This window comes from Patella vulgata, chromosome 2 (genome assembly GCF_932274485.2).
Source record: "Patella vulgata chromosome 2, xgPatVulg1.2, whole genome shotgun sequence".
NCBI lineage: Eukaryota > Metazoa > Mollusca > Gastropoda > Patellidae > Patella > Patella vulgata.
Genome location: NC_065880.2, coordinates 82,805,920 through 82,828,839, shown reverse-complemented (window position 1 = coordinate 82,828,839; position 22,920 = coordinate 82,805,920). Strand labels below are relative to the sequence as shown.

The following is a 22,920-nucleotide window of genomic DNA, read 5'->3' as shown; positions in this document are numbered from 1 at the left end:
TTAAGTAACTAAGCCAGTGCCCTGAGTCGACTATACCAAATTACTGTTCTATTTAGTCATAAATACCGATAGATGTGTTGCATGCGATAGATATATCTTAAGAAGGCTTGGTACCACTACAATGTAAATAAGCTCATGTTTAGTTTTCGATATGCTGTTGAATGTAGAGAGAGATAGCTACGGGGTTTAACGTCCACTCAACATAACCGAGGTCATTACGGGACTAACATATGGTAAACCGTTATCTCAATAATTTGTTTTCGTGTAGGAGTCTTTGCTATGCTTATACACTTGATATCACTTCACAAGCGATTTGAAGTAATTTTGAATTTTGGTTGAAGGTAATGCTCTCGAATTGTTTTTGGGTTTAATGATACAGCAACTGGGATCTGGAAAACAGACCGTGGCGGATTATCTTATAGACATTTATTGAGACCACGGCCTAGGTATTGCGCTTTAAGTGAATCTTAGGGTTTGTGAATGACGGTTTGTTTTACTGCTATTAACTATTTTAAGTGTAAATACTTACAATTTAGAGCCCCGCTTAGCTCGACAACGTATTTCAATGCCAATCTAAGGTTTGTCTCTTTACAAATTCCTTTCTGTTAAGCAGTTATGAGCCAAATGCGTCTTACACGTCACATAAATTTAAATGACACCCACATATATTTTGGCTGTTATTCCTGTGGTGCGTGTAGGGTTACATTGATTGTTATTCCTGGGGTGCGTGAGGGATTACGTTGATTAGAGACTTTTGGCAAGCGTTAATTTCTGGTACGTATCGTGTATCCGTATCGATTTTGCGTGTGACGTCATCAATGTGTGGGTATTTCTCATACGTGATACGGCACACGGATACGGCAGTACGTATCGAACAGCTTTCATACTTCATTGTCATTCTACAGTCTTTTATGCTACTTTTAGACTCTGAAATGTTGTACCATAGAGTTTTTATGAATCTAGTGAAACCAAAAATTGCTGTCGAGTCGAGGTCGAAGATTCTTAATTAGATTCGACATTAATTTTCTTTTAATAGCTCAGCGACTGTCGAGCGACTTTACTCCCTCCAGGAATTTGTAGGCTAGGCACTTGACTAGTACTGATGGTAATCTTGGTAAAAACTGCCATCTGTAATAGAACTAAGCTCAGTTCAGCTACTCATATGTACGCGTTATGAAAATCTGCCAAAACTCTACAACTACATTGACGCAACGTATCACGTATCCGTATCTAATACGTAATACGAATGGGAAAAATTCCGGTTGCCAAAAGTCTCTATTATTTATTCCTGGGGTGCGTGTGGTGTTACGTTGAAGGTTATTCCTGGGGTGCGTGTGGGGTTATGTTGAAGGTTATTCCTGGGGTGCGTGTGGGGTTGTTGGAATTCGATATAAGAGTAGGCCGTAGCGCCACTGTCCGGGCAAAATTTCCCCGTTAGAACACTGTATGGTGTATGTCCGTCTTCACTAGCCGAGCCGAAGCAGAAGTAGTTTACAATCTTTATTGAAAGAGTGAAGAGTTTCGATGATTTTCAGAATGTTTTCATGATACAAGCATGGCTGCGTATTCACTGCCAGTGTAAATGACCTCATTTGACCTTTGACCCGAATATCTCGAAAACGCACCAACAGTGGGTTGATTACCACTCGGCATCGTATTCTACGCAAAATTTTACTCTATAAAAGTTGGGTCTGGTTTTGTGCCCATTTGATGGACCCCCCGTCCCGCACTGAGCCTTCAGACTATGACGTTAACCCCATTTCATTTAATTTTTAAATTCGCCTCCAGGACACGAGGACATGTCTCATTAGAGAAAATTTTAAGCAAACGCATGGTATTCTATGGTCGTATAAAACCAATCCTCGTTTTGAACTCAGACCAGGGAAAACACAGATCAAGTTCTGATAAAAAGTCATTTAACGCTCATATCGGAAATTACCCGCTTATTGTATCACCTTATCGCTCAACCAATCACATGTCGTCTAACAAAGATAAAAGAGAATATGTCGGCTTTAAAGGCAGTGAATAGCTGACTTGAAGTAACACATTCTACGCGGCTTTTCCACCTCTTATTAGGACGAGAAATAGATCTGTATCACCAATCCCGAACCAATGTTTAGTTAACTATATTCTGCCGTGCAAAGGCAGTATCTACACTTTTGACCAAAATATGTTTTTGGTATCGTTGTGATCAACAGTATCTGCTCTATCACATGTAAAAATTTAATTCCTGTATCTCAGTTAGGTAAAGAGATATACAGTGTCGATTTTGGCGGTAAATGTAAATTGCTCGGGTATAACTAAGACGTAAAGCAGTAAGTGTAGGTAAGTGTAGATACTGCCGTTCTCCTTGATACATCTATGACGACTCAGAGCGAGATTTTGGAGGTAAATGCAAATTGCCCTGGTATAACTAAGTAGAAAAGCATACTGCTGTTCTCCTTGGTATATGTATGACAAGGTGTTGGCAGTAAATGTAAATTGCCCTGGTATAACTAAGGAGAAAAACAGTAATCATGTCAAGGGCTTGTACTCAACTGAATGTGGAAATGTCCAGAACAACATTTATGCTGAAATATGCAGTTTGTAAACTATCTGTCTATCACAGAAACAATTGGAGAGCATAATGAAGATATTGCTTTTCACCTTGGTTTTACAATGGACACCGGAAAGGTCCTGAGTCATAAAATCAACAGTATCTGCTTTATCTAAATCCCACAGAGAAATATATGAAAATCGACAAGTTATATCGAAAGAGAACCAAAATATCTCCTTACGTTCAAAAATGGCATTATTTTGTTGAAAACATTGAGTGCAGGAAAGTGACAAACTTTGAAGTCGATTTTCTCAAAATGACTATTTTGCAGATACTGCTTTCTCTTTTGCAGGACAGTATTATCCAACGCAATACAATATTATTTGAGAAATACTGAGACGGGCCCCGCTCGTCCACAGGTCCCGCTCTTGTTAATGGGGTATATCTCATAGAAGCAAATTTTGGTATTCTGAAATAGTAAGAAATGGGGTTTTACGTCCACTACACACTACCTAGGTTATTTCGGGACTAAACGTATTATTCAATTTTATATCAATAATTCGATTGCGCGTAGGCGACTTAAGCTGTGAGAGGAAACTGGAGCAACACCGGATAAATTCAACGAGGTTGGACATGCGACCCTACTCCTTGTGACGTAGCTACGCCACTTGACGACATACTTTATGTTAAACGTCAAACTATACGGCCATATACCCCCCCCCCACCTCTTTTGGTATGCAATGACTCGAATGAGATTGGCGCAAGATTCTTATTTCTGTACATCCACAATTAAATATTGTATTTGTACTTGGGTTTTCCCCAACTATCTTATTTAAATGTATTCTTATTTTACCCCGACCCCTGAAACACCCCCGCCCCTAACCCCTGCATCTGCCCACTGTCCATAAATCCTCGTTGTTTTCTTTTGTATAGGATTTCTCACAACTATTTTTGTTATTTACAAAAAAAAACATTTACATCAATTTGATAATGTTGGTTTAGATTTGAAAAAGTAGATAAATCCTTATACAATAGAATGTTATTTAAGAATACTTGTATTCTTTTTTTTAAGAAGTAAAAATAAGAAATACCTTTTAAAACCCTTATAAGTCATTGCTTTTGATATGACCCATTCATAAATTTGGTCGTCAACTTTTTCCCCGCTTAGTTATGCTACCTCGTATCTACCTTGCCTAGGTTTGAGGGAATATACATATTTATAAGGTTTGGTTCTAAGTGGGAGCTACGGTGGCTAAGTGGGTAAGACGCTGGCTTGCCTAGGTTTGAGGGAATATACATATTTATAAGGTTTGGTTCTAAGTGGGAGCTACGGTGGCTAAGTGGGTAAGACGCTGGCTCGCTAGCCTGGAGATCTCGTGTTCGATTCCTGCATTGGCCGAGAAAGTTCATTGGGATTTTCCGACGTGGTTTCACCTTGTCAGTCGTGCAGGACGGAGGGCCTGACAATGAAGGCTGTCTAGTCATTCGGATGGGACGGAAAACTGAGGTCTCGTGTATGCATTGGCGTGCACGTAAGAGATCCTTTGGCAATTGGAATTCGATATAAGAGTAAGCCAATGTGCTGCTGCCCTGTCAAATTATTTCCCATAACACAGTGTATAGCGTATAGCCCGTCCTCATTAGCCCAGTTCGGAGCAGAACAGTAAGACGTTAAACCCTATTTCAATTGATTTCATTTCAATCTAAGCGAATACTTTCAGAGCGATTGTTTTTTGCTCAGTTTCAATATTATGGACTTGAAACATTTTTTTATTTGTTCATAACACATTTAAATCTGTTGATTGTCAAAGAGTTCTGATATCTTCTTTTGCTGTACTTTTACGATTTTTGTGGTTGCTAACGAATTAACATGCGTGATCACCCAACAAGATATGTGATGTTAATGTCAATGACATGAAGAAACCTGTCATATTTTAATAATTTCCGGTAATTACTTAATGGCTTGTTGTCCTAGATCACTTCTAACTGTTTTATATAAATGATCTGATTACCTATATACATGGCGACAACTTTTATAAAGTGAGTGCTTGTTTCCTTTAGGGTCGGATTAAGCTTGCATGGGGGCCCCTGGGCGAAAATGTCACCTTGTCATCAGCAGTGAAAAGGGGGCATACTCTGGTCATTGCCCGTCACAAGCCTAATCCCGAACTGCCCCCCCCCCTCTCTCTCTCTCTCTCTCTCCTGCCGTAAATCCTTTCGTATGTTCGACTCGTCACAGATAACATCAACTCATCAACAACAAATACTGGAAAGTCATTCTACGGTCACTTCGTTCCAGTTTTAAACACTCGATGACGTCACAACTATGAATAACTCATTAATTCGTCCAATAATCAGGTTTAATTCGACACTAATGCCTTTATTAACTTTATATAATTTATCTCGCCATTATTATATTCTTTGATTACTGAACGACATTATCATCAATCGAATAATTATATAATGCAATAATGGCGATTACGCCGAACTTCAATAAAAGAGATAATGGATATTCATTACGAAAAGTTTCAAAGGGAAAATGCGCAGTTCAACTTTTATTGAATCATTTGGCAGGGGCGTGGTGACCGCTTATTTAAGGACACATAAACTCGTACAACGTTTTAGCGTTGATTTGCAACATTTGGTACGGGTTGATTATGGCGTAATAATGATCAGAATCTGCCAATTGTAGAAGCGTCCTTTTTTATATGAGATGGGCAACAAAAAAAGGGGGGGGGGGCGCAAAAATTCTAATAACCCCATAACGCAAAGCGTCATTGCGTCCCCTTTATAAAGGCCCCGATGATTCGCCGTCGACCTTTTCCAAAATAAAAATTGACATTATTTGCTAAGCTTAAAGTATAGCTTAGTCTGTAACTCAATATCATCCAAAGTCTTCTACATTGAAAACACGAATTATTTGTCAATTTAAATCAACATCTTACCTAGAAAAGATTGGCTTCTGATATCCAATATTTAAGACAAATAATGCGTTTCAGTGCCATTTGTAACAAGGGACTCGAAGAACAAGGTTGGACATATTTCACAATTTATGTCAAATGGTGACGTCATATTCTTATCTGGAGAGCATGCGCAATAAATATATAATCGATGTACACTGGAATAACCAGACGCTAGAGGTTGCCATTCCATTGAGACTTCTGTCGTATTTCACCGAACATAACTGATTAGAAATTACAGTAAATCCGTTTTTATATATTCATATTACATTACCATATGCGTTGCGACCCATTTGTGTCAATTTCTCTCATAGCATACTGCATGGCGTATGTCCGTTTTTATTATCCCGGTAGGAGCCGAACATTAAGACATTACACCCCATTCCATTTCTTTTCTCATTTACCCAGGAGGATTTACCCAATACTACCCAATACAACCCAATACCACCCCCACCCAATACAAAGAAATACTAACTGATTATTGTAAGAAAGTAACATAATACAAGACAATGAGTTAATTCGTGGAAAACTTGCAACAAAAGAAATGTTCAATGTCTCGCTATTCCAGTTGTAACCCTTGATTACCCAAATTTAAATATGAAAATGAAATGGCGTTTAAAGTCCTACTGTTCTGCTCCGAAGTTGGCTAATGAAGACGGGCATACCCCATACAGTGTGCTATAAGGAAAATTATGCCCGGGCAGTGGTACTACGACCTACTCTTATATCGAATTCCAACTGCCAAGGGGTATTTTACTTGCACGCCAATCTGTACACGGGACCTCGGGGTTTCGTCCCATCCGAACGACTAGACAGCTATCCATGTCAGACCCTCCGTCCTGCATTACTGACAAGGGAGAACCACGGGGGAAAATCAGGATGAACTTTATCGGCCAATGCAAGGATCCATTTCAGTAAATTCAACTTTGACAATATCGTAGTTTGCAAGAAATTCAAAAATATTTCAAATGACGACCAGAGACTCTAATAAGTTGACCTTTGACCTATTCTGACAATATCGTAATTTGTAAGGGGTTCAAAAATATATCAAAAGACGACCGCAGACTTTAATAATCTGACCTTTGAACTTATATATTTATATACGGACGTCACTGTTATTAGATGATTATGTAACATTATAATTAGTCATAAAATAATCATTAAAGTCCGCACATTATCCAAATTACATGGGAACCAGATTTAATGAGTATATAATACGCATAGCAGCCTGTAATTAAAACTCTTTATGTTATGGCTCCAATATTCTGTTCTTGTTCTGCTAAAGAGCAATTGTTTCTCTCGCAAATTTGGTTAATGGCCAAAATCCGAACACAAATATTAGTTTAAAGGACAATGTTGGTGTCAGCCAATATTACATATATGATAGAACTGGTTAAACACATTACGAATATAATATTAACAGGAGCATTGTCCTTTGAGATTTTATTTCAAACCACTGTAATCAATACTGGTCGATGTTGGTTGAAATGGTTCCGTAAAACTTCCAGCGTGGTTTTCTCCTTGCCAGTTATGGAGGACGAAGGACTTAACAAGGAACAGTATCTTGTCGTTCGGGTGGGACGAAACACCGAGGTCCACGCGTACACGGTGGCGTGCACGTAAAAGAACCACTTGTTTTGAGAATTTGATTAGTGGTAGGCGGAAACAATTTCTCTCACAGCTCCCTATACATGGCGTATAAGAGAAATGGGGTTTAACATCCACTCAACACAAACTAGTTCATTTCGGGACTAACATGTGGTTTTAATTTTATTTCAATAATTCGCTTGCGCGCGTAGGGGTCTTTCGCAGTGGGAGGAAACCGGAGGACCCGGCGAAAACCCACGAGGTTGGACAGGCGACCCTACTCCTTTTCACGTACAACCGAGGATTCGAAACCACGCCAACATGGCGTATAACCGGCTTCATAATCCCGGTTGGTGCAGAAAAGAAGGACGCTACCCCCCCCCCCCCTCCATTTCATTTAATTAATAGAGCCAGTGTCCAGAAAATACACCTATACATTGAAGAATACATGTCCATTAATGTTCTGTATGCTTAAAGCGGCATAAGTTAAGATTAGATAAAGAGCTGACAAGATAATGAAAACAGAATATGAGCCTAGATATCAGCGATATAATTATAGTTTAGCCTTGATTGTCATTACTACCGTTGTTACGATAGTAAACAAAGTCTCGATTGTCCATTTTTACGGCAACTGCATCGAAAACAAAACGTTTTTAAACCTACTTTTACCACTGCCATCCGATGACATTGAGAGTTGATCGTGGTCTTTGGTAAGTTAATTAATTTTTAATTAATAATTTATATAACATTTCAGGCCTAAAGAAAGACCTGCAATAGACATTTTTAGCTCGTGCATAATGCATCTTTAATAAAACTCTAATAAAGATATGTCTGTAATATCCCTTTAAGGATAAAACCACAAATACATTATGACTGTTTCTAGGAATATTATCCGAATTTATGAGATGACGGTAAATCTCCCAATAATCCTGGTATTATTCTATGACTATCCTTGAACCCGTGGTTATATCACTATATGATGGTCAGGTGGATTATTGCTGATTATTATATCAAAATATTCCATTACATCGTGTTATTAATAGATATCACGTGATATAAAATAGTATGGTAATCATAACTTGTATCCCTACTCATTATTCATGGGGGATTCGTTCTTCTACTTTTGCTGTTCCGGTATTATCGTTTAATCACTACACCCATTGCTAATGATCCAAACGTGCATGCGAATGAAGTTAGTCCCGAAGTGACCTAGATTGTGTCGTGAAGACGTTAAACCCTATTTGTCTCTCCCTGTATCTATTCTATGTTTGATGTCTTACTTTTTTAGACCGGAGGCTCAGTGCGTGGGACGGGGTGGGGTGGGGTCCATCAAATGGGCACAAAACCAGACCAAACTTTTCTATAGTATTTTTCTGCGTAAGATACGATGCCGACTGGTAACCAGTCCGCCATTGGGGCGTTTTCGAGATATTCGGGGTCAAAGGTCAAACGAGGTCATTTACACTGACATTGAATACAAAGCTATTCTTGTATCATGAAAGCTTGCTGAAAATGATCGAAACTAATCACTCTTTCGATAAAAATGTAAACTTGCTAAATTCACCTTTGTTATTTGTGACCTCGGAGGTCAAAAGGTCAAATTTTCTGTTTTTGCACTAGGAACGTTTAACGCAATACACGTCAGTGTACATGTAAAAACTGAAGAGAAAACCGTTCTAATTAATAAATGGTATCTTTAGGAAATCTTAGCACCATGCGTTTACTAAGGAGTGTCGAAAAAGATCTTACATAACAGGACCAAAACACTTCGAAACCCGTATCAAAATTACGTAAAAACTGACAAATCGAAATCTCTTCGATTTAGTTTGTATGGGGATTGCTACATTAATAATGAAACTAGGCGGCCGAGAAACAGTTGAATAGTTTCATGGTTGGACTCCAGTCTCTGATTAATTAAGTACAGCCCCCATAAGAGCGATATCAGAGTCATCAAAGGGAAACAACTCCCACGATATTGAATTTATTGAATTTCACTGTCACACATTGGCAACCAAAAACATCGCGATATTTTCAATTATGTCTGGCGATCGAGTTACTTATTTCACAGGGAGTATGTGGAGACTCCATATACCCTACTGCTCCGCCTTCCTATTGGGACATAATGAATCCACTGATTAAAATCTATGGCGATCATGTCCTCAAACTAATGTCTGCTTCTGTACATTCTTTTAATGAAAGAGTCGTAAAGGTTTCATTATAATTTTGATCAAAGAGTTAAGACAGACATTACCTTGATGAACAAGACTATATCATCTCGATTATCACCTAATGACCGTCTTTCGTCTGTAGAATAATGTCTACTTCAGACGTAAACGCCTCATAAAACACGAATAAAATATGTTGTTAGGTAAACAAGCAATTTGAGTCTGGTGATGACTTCATAAGATGCTTTAACGCACGTGGAGATTGAGATGACATTGTGGTAGACATCATCTATAGGTTAGAGATAAAGAAGATGGGAGATGATATTTATTGTAGGCCGGTTGGGGAAGTTCGTATGTGTCTCCGGAGTCCAAACTGGCCGCTTTATATAAAAGAAAATTTGGGGAAATACTAACGCCAACCCTAACCCTAACCCTTTTTAGAAGACTGGACTTGGATCCAATTTACCTTTTACCCCTCTTAAAAGGGTTAGAGTTAGGATCGGGTTAGTATTCCCCAAAATGCTCATTTATATAACGCGGCCATTTTGGAGTCCGGAAATAGCAGAACCTCCCCAACCGGCCTACAATAAGAATCTCACAAAAAAGATACCGTTGACATTTACGAACTGATATAATCGTAAATGGTATTACACAGGAGGAGTTGGCATGGTCTAGTGGTCTAGAGGGTTGCTCTACGAGCTCTGACTGACCACGCGTGGATTTCGGTTTCTGACGGATGGGATTTGGTACGCCTTCTCAACCTCTTTGGATTTACTGCGGGTACTACGGTTTCCCGCGGGAAACACTGGTCTATTTGATCTCCCCATCGCGGAAGTAGGTTTTAAACTTATGAACTACAAAGGTCGCTAACATATTTGCACCGTGGATGGTAAATCTCGTACTGATTCCACGGTTGTACATGTCCCAACTCCTGGGTTTTCTCCGCGTCCTCCGTTTTCCTCTGACTGCTAAAGCCCCCTACGCGCAAGCGAATTATTGAAATAAAATTGGACCGTATGTTAGTCCTGAAATCACCTAGTTTGGGTCAAGTGGACGTTAAGCCCCATTTCTCTCTCTCTCTCTCTCTCTCTCTCTCTCTAGGGGCAGCCATAGCCTAGGAATCGTAAATTTATTCTGAGTGTGGGTGACCACGTGTGGTAACGCTGGGTGTGTTTCGTGTACTAAGATAAGTCCCGCTTTCATAAACACCTTTGAGCCAGCGGGAAAATACACTGCTAAAAAAGTTGCTCATTGGGCAACGCTTACGTGGAAAAGGTCCTATGACATTTGCAATAAATCGACTTTTTCGCCAGCGGAAACAAGGAACGCGGGCCTTATATTAGGCTTTCCGTTACACAATAACCATGCGAGATGAAAAGTTCTGTAATAAAAGTTTAATTAAAGTAGCTAAGTCTCCAACTCAATATCGTCCAAAATCTTCGACATTGAAAACACGAATTATTTGTCAATTTAAATCAACATTGATGTTGTGATCTTACCGGGAAAAGATGGGCTTCTGATATTCAATATTTAAGTCAAAATAAACATGTTACCATTGGTACACGAATCGTGTACCATAATGCGTTTCAGGCCCATTCTAACAATGGACTTGAAGAACGAGGCTAGACATTCAACAAGTCATGTCAAACGGTGACGGCATATTCTTTTAAGGAGAGTATGCGCAATAAATACTATGTAGACTAGAATAACCAGACGCTAGAGATTTTCATTCGATTGAGACTTCTGACATATTTCGCCGAACGTAACTGATTTGAAACTAGAGTAAAAATGGAACCGATTGAATGTAAATCAGTTTATATATATTCCTATTACATTATTATATGCATTACGACCCATGGGTGTCAATTTCTAGGTCCCAAATATTAGCGATTTAGCTCCTTTAAAGTTTAGTGTGTCACATAGATCATATGATTGCTCGCCTATCGACCAGTCATTTTACCATGGTTCTGTTTTCACATGCTGTCATTTGTCACCTACGAAGACCATCTTTCTACGTCACAAAATGGACCACGCATATACATTAACATTGTAACTTTTAAGCGTACTAGGAACGGTTCCGAGAATAGAGCGGTTTAATTTTTAGCAGTGTAAATAGGCTAAATGTGAGCAATCCGCACTTAGAGCGGTTCCGGTCTGGACCACTGAAGTCAGATGTTCACAGAAACGCACCGTTACATGTTCGCTGTGTAAACGTTTACCGCTCTGAGAACGTACATCAATATTAACAATGGTAACTTGTCGACCGCGACAAAAGTCGATATCCGTTTACAAATGGCCTGAGAAAATCGCCCGTTAATTTAATTTCACATTTCAGGACAATCCTTTTTTCCTACAGTTGACATTTCCTATTATCTTGTAAAACTGTCGTATTTGGTGATCTTTGTTTGATTTTTTTTATTATTTAATGTAACACCATGCTGTTGATATACCCAAGACTTGTAAACATTTTCTCTACATCGTGTTTACTACACGGGACAATTATAAATGGCGGATCTAGACAACCGATTTCCTGCTGCGCTTCCTCGTTAATTCTATTTTCATCGTTTTACAAGAATAACACTAATAATACATCTTACTACGCCATGTCCATTAAAGAGGGGTTATCCCCAGAAATGTAACCATGGAAATTAATATTTCTGGGCTGATTTCGGAACCGTTTAACATTACTCCTCAGTTGCTGCAATCATACTCCGATCTGATTAAAACACAGATCATATTTCGTTTCGTTTTTATAGTTCAAAATTTCATTTTACTTGTCTTTACTACACTAGGATCTGGAAGAATTGTTATAATTGACGTGTTCTGAATTATGTGAGGGGTTAGTCAATGAAACGGTCGGTTACGGCGAGCTTTAGGCGTGTTTTGCACGGAACTGTGGGTAATCCACTAGTAACATCAATGCTGATTGGTTAATCGAATGTCTGACGTCATAGGTCAAAAGCCGCTCGTATGACCTCTGACACGACCCTTCGCTACAACCTGTCAGATCTTCATGTAGTGTAGGCCAGCGAAAGTATAAAAAAAAAACGGAACGAAATATAGATCTGTATTTTAATCAGATTGATCATACTCGGAACATTTTATGGTTTTAATGTTTCTGAACAATATTACCCGAAGATTACACTTTTGTGTGGAATATCTCAGATTATTCCTCGAAAATTCCACTTTACTCTCTCATATCTACATAAAACTGTAGATGTTCGGTTTTTCAATTTATTATATTTAATCTTATTATTATTATATCGTTTATTATTTTCTGTATCCCTGGGAAATAAAAGAATTTATACAGGCTTTGCCTGTTATTCAATCCTTTTTAAATGAATAATAATATATTGTTTAAACTAAACTATATCTCTGATTTTTACCCGAATATCCCACTTTCGGATAAATATCTCGAACTACCCCCCTACCCCCAGAAAATGTTTTCATGAGAAGACTGGATAAAACATACAGCATCTTACAGTACTTCTAAATTTCCTCTCTCGTATCTCAGTCTTTTTCCCGAATATCCCACTTTCGTCTAAATATCGCGAATCATCCCACGAAAATGTTTCCATGAGAAGACTGGGTAAAACGTGCAGAATTTCTCTCTCTCTCTCACTCTTTCTCTCTCTCTCTCACTCTCTCTCTCCCTCACTCTTTCTCTCTCTCCCTCACTCTCTCTCTCAATTACTTCTTTAAACGTATTTCTAAGTTAACATTGTTTGCCATTTCGACCGTTGAGAATCTCTCTCTCTCTCTCCCTCTCTCTCTCTTTCTCTCTCTCTCTCTCTCTCTCTCAATTACTTCTTTAAAAGTATTTCTAAATTAACATTGTTTGCCATTTCTCTCTCAATTACTTTTTAAAAAGAATTTCTAAATTAACATTGTTTGTCATGTCGACCGTTGAGAAGAATACCGACATTCGATCTATGACTTAACCATTGGTTCAGGAATTGTTAATACAAAAAGACGTCATTTGACATTTGGACCGTTATAGAATGTTCACCGATCAAAATTTACAATTTTGATTGACTTGTGTGAAATCTTATGGGAATCATGACAATATTTTTTATGAATAGTTTGCCTAAGAGAAGAAGAAAGCCATTATTGGTGCTAGACTTGTATTGTTCTTTAAACAAGTTAGCCAGTTTATAAATTGATTATGGTTGGCAGTAATTGGTTTCATCTGAATTCTGATTCCAGTAAGACTTCAGTTGAATTGCTTGAAATTTTTAACATAATTGACTACTTTTTAGATATGATATCAGTAGGGCTTCGTGTGTCTGCAACAAACAATTATCTTAAAGAGAAGCAGTACTAGATTATCTGAAATTGTTTTCTTGAAAATGAAATGGGGTTCAACGTTTTACTTTTCTGCACTGACTGGGCTAATGAAGAAATGCTTACGCCATACAGTGTGCTATGAGGGACATTGTGCCCGGACAGCCTACTCTTATATCGAATTCCATCTGTCAAGGGATATTTTATGTGCACGCTAATGTACATATGGGACCTTGGTTTTTCGTTCCATCAGTACAACTAGACAGCTGTCCTTGTCAGGCCCTCCTCCATCCCCTCGGAGAAGCGGAAACCACGCCGGAAAAATCCCGATGAACTTTCTCGGCCAACACCGGAAACGAACCCGCGGCCTCGTTTACTCGGACAAAGACTAGTAATTCTTTTACAAATGCCTTCATTGTTAAATTCGATATTTTAATCTTTTTAAAGCACAACATGGCGTAACCATCCGATATAAATATTGAGGGGTTGGCCATCTCGACATTTTATCTACGCCCTGACAAAGGAATCTATAGACGGTGACGTCATTCATATCCTTTCACTTCAAAATCACAAATATTTACTAAAACCCGATTCTACATGTAGATCAAAATGTCAAAAATTGTCATACAAAAGGCACAAAGTGGAGAAAAGAAAGAAACTACCAATCAAAAAAATGTATGCTGGATGGGAAATGGATTTAAATGGAGTTTTTGATACGTGGAGATTATAGATTTAAAGCTGAACTCCGAATACAAAACTACGGAAATAATTAATTAAAACAACATTTAACGCCCTAAACAGTCGCCAAATATGTTTTCAGTTTGTAGAACAAACATGGCGACTAAAGACGGCTATAAGAAGATAGACAGGCCACGCCCACATCCAAAGTCTACGATATCACCCTTGGTGGAAATGAACGTAAAACTCCAGGAACGCCCACATCCAGTATATGCCTTATTAAGCACAGTGTCCACATCCAGTATATGCATTGTCAAGCACAGTGTCCACATCCAGCTAGCTCTATTTCAACTATTACACTGGTTGAGATTTTTTTCACTGAAAATATTATTGCTACACAATTATTATGTCTGATCAGGTACATATTATTTTACTAATTACATGTAGATGAAATAAGCCAACCACGGTGTACTTTTGCACTAAAAATAAGAGAAAAACTGTATTACCCCAAACAATAACTATGCCAACGCCATTCAGTTCTTCTTATTTCGTGAAATGTTTTGCATAACAACGTAGAAACACCGAATAATTTTCTGCATCATAAAGTCTAGTATTTAAAATGTACCCAAACCAGCAATAAAACTGTTCGTCTCAGTCGAGCGTGCGTGGTAGTTCAAATATAGCTAGCCGGATGTGGATATTGTGCTTGACGAGACATATTATACTGGATGTGGGTGTTGTTGTTGTGGTTTATTACAGATTTAACGTCCAATACAATAAGATATTATGGACAGGTTGATTTAATTAAATTATTTATATCAAAATCAAAAGAAGGTCACCTTAAAACACACTTTTAAAATCTCTGTCTTGAAAATAAAAGGCGGACCATCTTCTCTCTTTGTCATAATAAAAAACAAGTTAAAACTGGAGGTCTAGCTGTGGGCGTGGCCTGCCTGTAAACGTTCGCCATGTTTGTTCAACAAATGGAAAACAAGTATGGCGACTGTTTAGGGCGTTAACTTTTTTTTATTTAATTATGTCTGTGTTTTTTAAGGTTGACACCTAGTGCTGGATTTACCTATAGACTTGACGGGCTGTATTCTGGAGCCTCACAATCTAGGGGTCTCCGATTCCAATTCAGATGAAACTTATTACATATATTAAAGATCACAAGATCTTGCAAGAGTTCAATTTTGATCTGCATCAGACCGCAACTTCGTAGGTTATGGCCCTGGCCTTTTACTCAAAATCTGAATTATGTACAAAATTTGTTTACCCTTCAGATGAAACTTGACATGTGTGTTATAGATCAAAATATATTGGGGGATTTCGATTTGGTCGGCATAAGACCACAACTTCTTAGGTTATGGCCCTTGACTTTTGGGCAAAATGTGAATTGTACAAAGCTTGTGTACCCTCTACAGTCTTCAATTCTTGTCTGATTTATATGAAACTTAAAATATATGTTAAGGATCAGTAAAATAGGACAATTTGGTGTGACTTTATCGCAAAAAAAAAAGACATTTCTAGCCAGAAAATCGCCACCATCGTTGGGCTGATGTGCTTTTTCAAAAGAACAGTCCCCAGGGAGTATTTGTGCCAGTTTTGATACTTGTATCCACATTTGAACGATTTCCCCTGCAATTAGTTGGTGCACAAAGACAGGAAACGAGTCAACGTAACCGTTAAATAAAATCAATAAATAGCCATATAACTAAGAGAAAGGGGATTCAAAGATGGCAGACTAGATTATTCGAGATATTTTCAAAGTTGGTATAAAACCTTCGTGCATTGAATACTTTACAGAAATCAGGAATGAACCAATCGTATCACACAATGTCTGATAAGAGAACGATTTAACAAGCTTGAATTAATTGACATTTATTAGCTGTCTGAATCCATGGCCTTCGTGTAAAGATATAGGAAAATACAAAAGCTTGTGCAAATCGTAGTTAATTCAGTCTCTGTAAATATTCAACGCAGAGTGAATAATTAAAATGTTTAACATTGAATGAAAAGATTTCTTTTATGACATTATGCTCTATTCGGCAGTAAAGTCTCCGGTAATTGTGAACTACCACCGTGCAAATCTAAAAAGTATTTTATTCTGATTGGCTGAAATATCACCAATGGCTGACAATCACCAACGTAAATTAACACCAAAATGTACAGCGGAGTACATAGGACACCCGTATATGCGCCTTTATCTATTGATAATCTGTTTACTTACGGCATGCATTGCGTAAACCCATGACGTGGTCTAGTGCAACGCCACCAGGTCCATGCTATTCGTGGGCTAGAGCTGCCCTTATACCACACATTTTAACCCCGGAGCAACCCGTCAGATGGCACGAAAACCCGAGGTCCCCTATACATATTGGCGTGCAATAAAATATCTCTTGGAACTTGGAGCAGAACAGTAGGACGATAAACCCCATTTCATTTCATTTTTTCTGGGCAGCCCTAGTGTAGTCACCAATGCCGAACAGACAACCATAAGAACAGACAAACGGAAGTCACAAATATGTATAGATTTAAAAACGCAGTAACTAATGTAAAATGTAATTCTACCCTGTAATATTTATAGTTTATTTTTTTTGTCATTTCAGGTCTACCACCTGAACTTTACACAATCTGGGAAGCGTATCCATGGAGATTCGGCGAGATTTTCTGTATATTTCGTCATACTGTGATGGAGATGACGTCTTACGCATCCGTGCTGACGATCACCGCATTTACTGTGGAACGTTATGTCGCCATCTGTCGACCGCTTTTATCTCACAAAATGGCGAGTTTGTCAAGAGCAGTGAAGATCATCATAGCTGTTTGGGTTGTAGCCATTCTAGCAGCCTTACCGTACGCCTTCCATACTCGACAATTTTACGAACTGAAGGACCCAAGCACGGCACTTCCGGTTCCAGAATCCTTAGTTTGTAATATTCCAGAAAAATGGCGACAAGATCCAATGAGTTATATATTTCAGGTAAAGAAAAACAGTTATTAAATTGTTTGACTTAAAGAAATGCATAATTAAAATGAAATGAAGTTTAACGCTTTACTTTGTAGTAACTGGGCAGATGAAGACGGAATATACCAGCGGACATCGCGCTACGGCCCACTTTTATTTCGAAATCTAACTGTTAAACATACATTATGCAAGAGCTAAATCTGTATATTGCAGATCTTTCTTTAGGCCGGAAATGTTATCTAAATTATTAATTAGACATTAATTAACTTATCCAGACCATAATCAACTCTGGTTGTGCAGAACTCTAGATTGGAGACCTTCTAGCATATTGCACGTGACAAGGAGTAGGGTCGCCTGTCCAACCTCGTGGGTTTTCTCCGGGTCCTCCGGTTTCCTCCCACTGCTAAAGACCCCTACGCGCAAGCGAATTATTGAAATAAAATTAAAACCATATGTTAGTCCCGAAATGACCTAGTTTGTGTCGAGTGGACGTTAAACCCCATTTCTCTCTCTCTCTCCTTCTAGCATACATGACGTCATATGTGGATTGTGTATTGGGGTTAAGGCTGCAGATTTTGTCAAGGTCTGGAGATCTAAAGCCTAGATCTAAACCAACCCCCAACCCACAATTCACTTATGACGTCATTTGTACTAGACCACCTTTGATCTAGCGTTCTTCTCATGTAGTTGTTGCCATCGAAAGTATCAACAAAACAAAAAAACGAAACGAAATATAGATCTTTATTTTAATCAGGTTTCACATGACATGACGAGAAAGAAATATAAATATATGATGTTGATATATCCATCTACTAACCGTGAGATATTGCATGTGTTTAATTTACTCATAAATTGTCATTTAATTTGATTTAGCAAATAAATGTTGACCGTATAATAAAATTTTGGATTTGATATCTCTCAGACAGTTTAGACGTTTACATCATTTTTGCCATTATTTTCAGATGTCTCAAAATATTTGTTTTATTGCAGGTGTCAACATTTGTATTTTTCTTGACGCCAGTTACTATTATTATTTGCTTGTATATATTGATCGGACTGGCGTTACGAAGATCGGACCTGACAAGAGCCTTGTCAGAGGAATCGCAGTACGGCAGCCGACACAAAGATAAAAATAAAAATAATTCGTCACACGTTCCAAAACAACCGAGGCGAGTTGTTATGAGAATTCTAGGTAAGTTTCAGAAAAAAAACTTTACGGTATACTTCTTTGAATTTTTGCCAGTCTTGGCGGCTCAGTACCAACGGGGTTGCTCACTAACCAGAACGGACCAGATTCGATCCCGGTGATGACTGAGCACTTTTCTTGGGATATGTCAAAGTAGTTTCCAATTTTCAGAGGTGCTCTGCGTCTATTCACCCGGGCTCCGAATTCACAAAGCATTCTCAAACTTAAGAATTGCTCGAATTTGTTCGCGTTATTGTAACTAAAATAGAGCCCTTTATAAAACGTTTGTTATTTTAATGTATCAAATATATCAATATAAGAAACTATGTGCAAAGTTTTGTGTTTCTGGATCATAAAATTAAGTCTGAGAATGCTATGTGAAACTGGGGCCTGATGGGGACCATACACCGAGGTCACGTTCACCTTGTCCTTGAGTATACCGTTAAACCCCACCCTCTCTCTCATCCCCCCCCCCCCAGTGTCATATGTCTAAAAGACACCCCCCCCCCTCGCTAAACCACTCTGAATCACATCCTTTGATCTCCAGAGCTTATTGGGGGATTGGATAGCCAAATGGTTAGCACGTGCGTGTGCTGTATCATAAGGTCTGCCATTGAGTCAACTGGCGTGGTTTCGATTCCCCAGTTGTACGTGACAAGGATTAGGGTCGCCTGTCCAACCTCGTGGGTTTTCTCCGGATCCTTCGGTTTCCTTCCACTGCTAAAGACCCCACGCGCAAGCGAATTATAGAAATAAAATTGAACCATGTGTTAGTCCCGAAATAACCTAGTTTATGTCGAGTCGACATTAAACCCCATCTCTCTCTCGCTCTCTCTCTCTCTCTCTCTCTCCCAGAGCTAATTGGTCAGACACTTGTTGCTGTAACCTGTCAGTCTGACAAACATAACCACAAGCTTATGTTATCTCTAAACGCCATGAAATTCAAAGCCAGGTTTCTAAAAACGGTCAAACGGCGTCACATGTCGAACATGTTGCTTTGAAGTGACATTCCTTTTATTTACTTTGGGAATTATAGATATGGCCTCTCTTTGATTACAAATTGATCCTTATATCAAAGACGGGAGGGCGCTGTAGATCAGAAATAGGATCTGCGTATGGAAATCAAATTGTTTTATGTCTTACTTTTCTGCACCAGCAAGGCCATTTAAGACTGGTAAAACGCCAACATATTTTCTTGAACACCGGCGCTACGGTCTACGCGTCATCGAATTCCATCTGCCAAAGTTTAGTTTATCGTCCCCATGCGTGCTTTAAGGAACTTTCTCTGTCCATACGCGGTATACGCCAACAGCGTCATCGAGTTCCATCTGCCAAGGTGAATGTGGCCTCGGTTTATCGTCCCCATACTTCCTTTAAGGAACTTTCTCTGTCAACACGCGGGGCTTCCTGCATATGCTAGTGCCTTATGCATTATGCATCCGAACGACTAGACAGCTGTCCTTGTCAGGCCCTTCATCCTGTACCACTGACAAGGGGAAACCATGCACGCCGGATAAAAACCCGATGATCTTTCTCGGCAAACATCGGAAGCGAACCCGCGACCTCCAGGCTAGCGACCCAGCGTCTTACTCAATAAGCCACCATGGCTTCCATTAGTCTAATAATTCGGTGTTTTTGTTGAACTGTACTTTATTTCTGTTCATGCATTGTGATTGCCATATTAGTTATTATTTAAGCTCGATGGGAGATTTTTTATCACCGAATAATGTATTCCACCAATTAATTTTAGTAGTACAGCGATATCTCCTAGGCGATTTCGATTTAACTTATCGTTGCTTGCATTGGTCACTCGGATTGCCTTTTGATCTTTCGATTCGTTTAAGGATAAAATTGGATGATAAATAAAATTTCATGCTCATGTTGTTTGATATATACACCATCCCTCCAGTCGTTGATAAGGTACGTTTACTTCATCGACGAGCTATTTATGTAAACAACAGACATTGTCATACGAAACTTCCGTTGTCTGTCTGCACAATTAGTTTCGCTTGAGAACAGAATCGAAACTGGCAGAGAGGGAGAGTGTGAGAGAGAGAGAGAGAGAGAGAGAGGGGAGAGCAGTGGTGTCAACTCGACACAAACTCGGTCATTTCATGACTAACATATATTTCAAATGTATTTCAAGAATCCGCTAGTGCGTCGGGGTCTTTAGCAGTAGGGGGGAAACTCTCGAAGTTGGACAAACAACCCTACACCTTGTCACGTGCAAGAGGGGAATCGAAACCGAGCAACATTCGACCAGCCACCCCCACCCCCACCCACCTCTTAAGGTAAAGAAAGCAGTACAAGTTGATACACCACACTATCTTTAGCGTTATTAAAGGACGTCTTTCATGACGGAGCTCTTTTCTCTAAGTAGATAGTTCCCCGTGTGCAGAATGTCACGTTGTATTTTGTGAAATATGGATTGTGGTTGTGATGGGGAAGTGGTATCAGATGGTCTAGAAAGCATAAGCATGTTCTGCACGAAGACTTATAGATAAGTTGGTCTTTATAATAATGTTCTGCCTCAAGAGCGACAATCGTAATGACTTTTAGCTAAATTGAGTTTTCTTTTCTATTTTAGTTGCTGTAGCTGTGGCCTTTATAATATGTTGGGCGCCATTTCACGCCCAGAGACTCATGGTGCTGTATGTACCTAAATGGACGGGAGAATTAATGGCGGTACAGAGTCATCTATTTTACATATCAGGTAACTATCTACACTTAGCATACGACAACATTCGGTCATCTTACATTACATTCCGCCCTCTTGTAATATGACAACATTCCGCCATCTTATAATACGACAACATTCCGCCATCTTGTAAGACGACAACATTCCGCCATCTTACAATACGACAATATTCCGCCATTTTATAATACGACAACATTCCGCCATCTTGTAACACGACAACATTCCGCCATCTTGTAACACGACAACATTCCGCCATCTTGTAATACGACAACATTCTACCATTTTCTCGCTATAACGTTCGCTACCCTGGTAATAATAATAATAATAATTATCGTTTTCTATAGCGCTGAACATTCAGTCAGTCTGACTGCTCTGTGGCGCTTTACAATGTAGATATGATTATAAAAAACAAAAACAAGCATACATGTATATACAAATAAACAAAAGAATACAAAGGAATAGTTACAATATACAAATGGAAAGTGAAGCATTTAAATTATTGTTTAAAAGTTTGGGTAAAAAACAGGGTTTTTAAACGTCGTTTAAATATAGCTACGTTTGGACTATTTTGGACTTCCAGAGGCAATTTGTTCCACTCTTTTGGTGCTGCGTACGCAAAAGCTCTCTCACCAAATTTTGACTTCTGTACTGGGCATACAAGTTGGTTTTTATGAGATGAACGTAAGGAACGAGAAGGTACATATTGTTTAATCAAATCGGATAAATAGGATGGTGCCAAAGGATCGTTTAAACAGTTGAAAGTGATTATGTTAATTTTGAAAATGATGCGTTGATTAACCGGTAGCCAATGTAACTGTTTTAGAACAGGTGTAATATGATCAGATGGTTTGGTGAGAGATACAATTCGAGCTGCTTTATTCTGGATTTTTTTGTAGCTGACTTACAAGAGTTTTAGGAAGAGAATACAATAATGAATTACAATAATCTAAAGATGACATAACAAAAGCGTTTATTAACATTTTAGTGGCATCAAGGTCAATATAGACAACATTTTACCATTTTGGCTGTCCCCTTGACTCGATATACCGTTCGCTACCTTGGGTAATGAAATAACATGGGGGTTTCACGTCCTACTGTTCTGCTCCGACCGAGCCAATAAAGACAGAACCGTGTCATCGAATTGTACTCAGGCAGCGGCCCTACGGCCTACACTTATCTCGAATTCAACTTCATTTTCGTGCACGCCAATGTGTACACGGAACGTCGTGTTTTCGTGCCATCCGTACGATTATGGGTTGTCCCTTGACATCTAACTTTCCAGTTCCTCGGTCTTGTATCACTGAAAAGGGGAAAACAATGGTGGAAAATCCCAACGAACAGTAACGGAAGAGTATACTAAGTGTAAATTAATTACGTCATGCTAAATAAATAAACGCGTGAACGTTAATCTTCACTTTTCCTTTATCACCTAAAACAAAGAATGGGATTAGGTTTAGATTCTTTGGGTCAATTTGACACGAACATAATATGGCGATTTTATTTCAGTTCAGTAACCTTTACGACCTCTCGAAATGATATTACAGTCACGCAACCATTCACATCCATCCCTCATAAAACAAAAGCCAAATTGTGACGCCAGTGAGAATCGCGGCTTAGTTTCCATCGTGCTGATTTTGTAGGAAACTGCAGACACTTGCATGATAACACTATGTTATTCTTTTGCTGGGCTATTGACATACGCCATACAATAATGTGCTACGAGGGGAATTTTGCCCACACCACAGTGGTGTTTCCACCTAATCCTCGTGGAATTCTAAATATACTAGAACTATCAAAGAGTTTGTAACGATGTTTTTACGGAATACCTCACGGTGTTTTTAATTAGATATATTCTGAT

The 22,920-nt window shown here is 38.8% G+C and overlaps 1 protein-coding gene across 1 annotated transcript in view; it reads left to right on the top strand.

Annotated features, from left to right (window-relative positions):
* The window catches only part of LOC126811493 (pyrokinin-1 receptor), a 117,012-nt gene that overhangs the window by 81,201 nt on the left and 12,891 nt on the right, over nt 1-22,920 (top strand). The window contains exons 3-5 of the mRNA XM_050537158.2: nt 16,820-17,193; nt 18,169-18,370; nt 20,952-21,077. Of these exons, the coding sequence (XP_050393115.1) occupies nt 16,820-17,193; nt 18,169-18,370; nt 20,952-21,077 (702 nt within the window). The remainder of the gene's footprint in view (nt 1-16,819; nt 17,194-18,168; nt 18,371-20,951; nt 21,078-22,920) is intronic.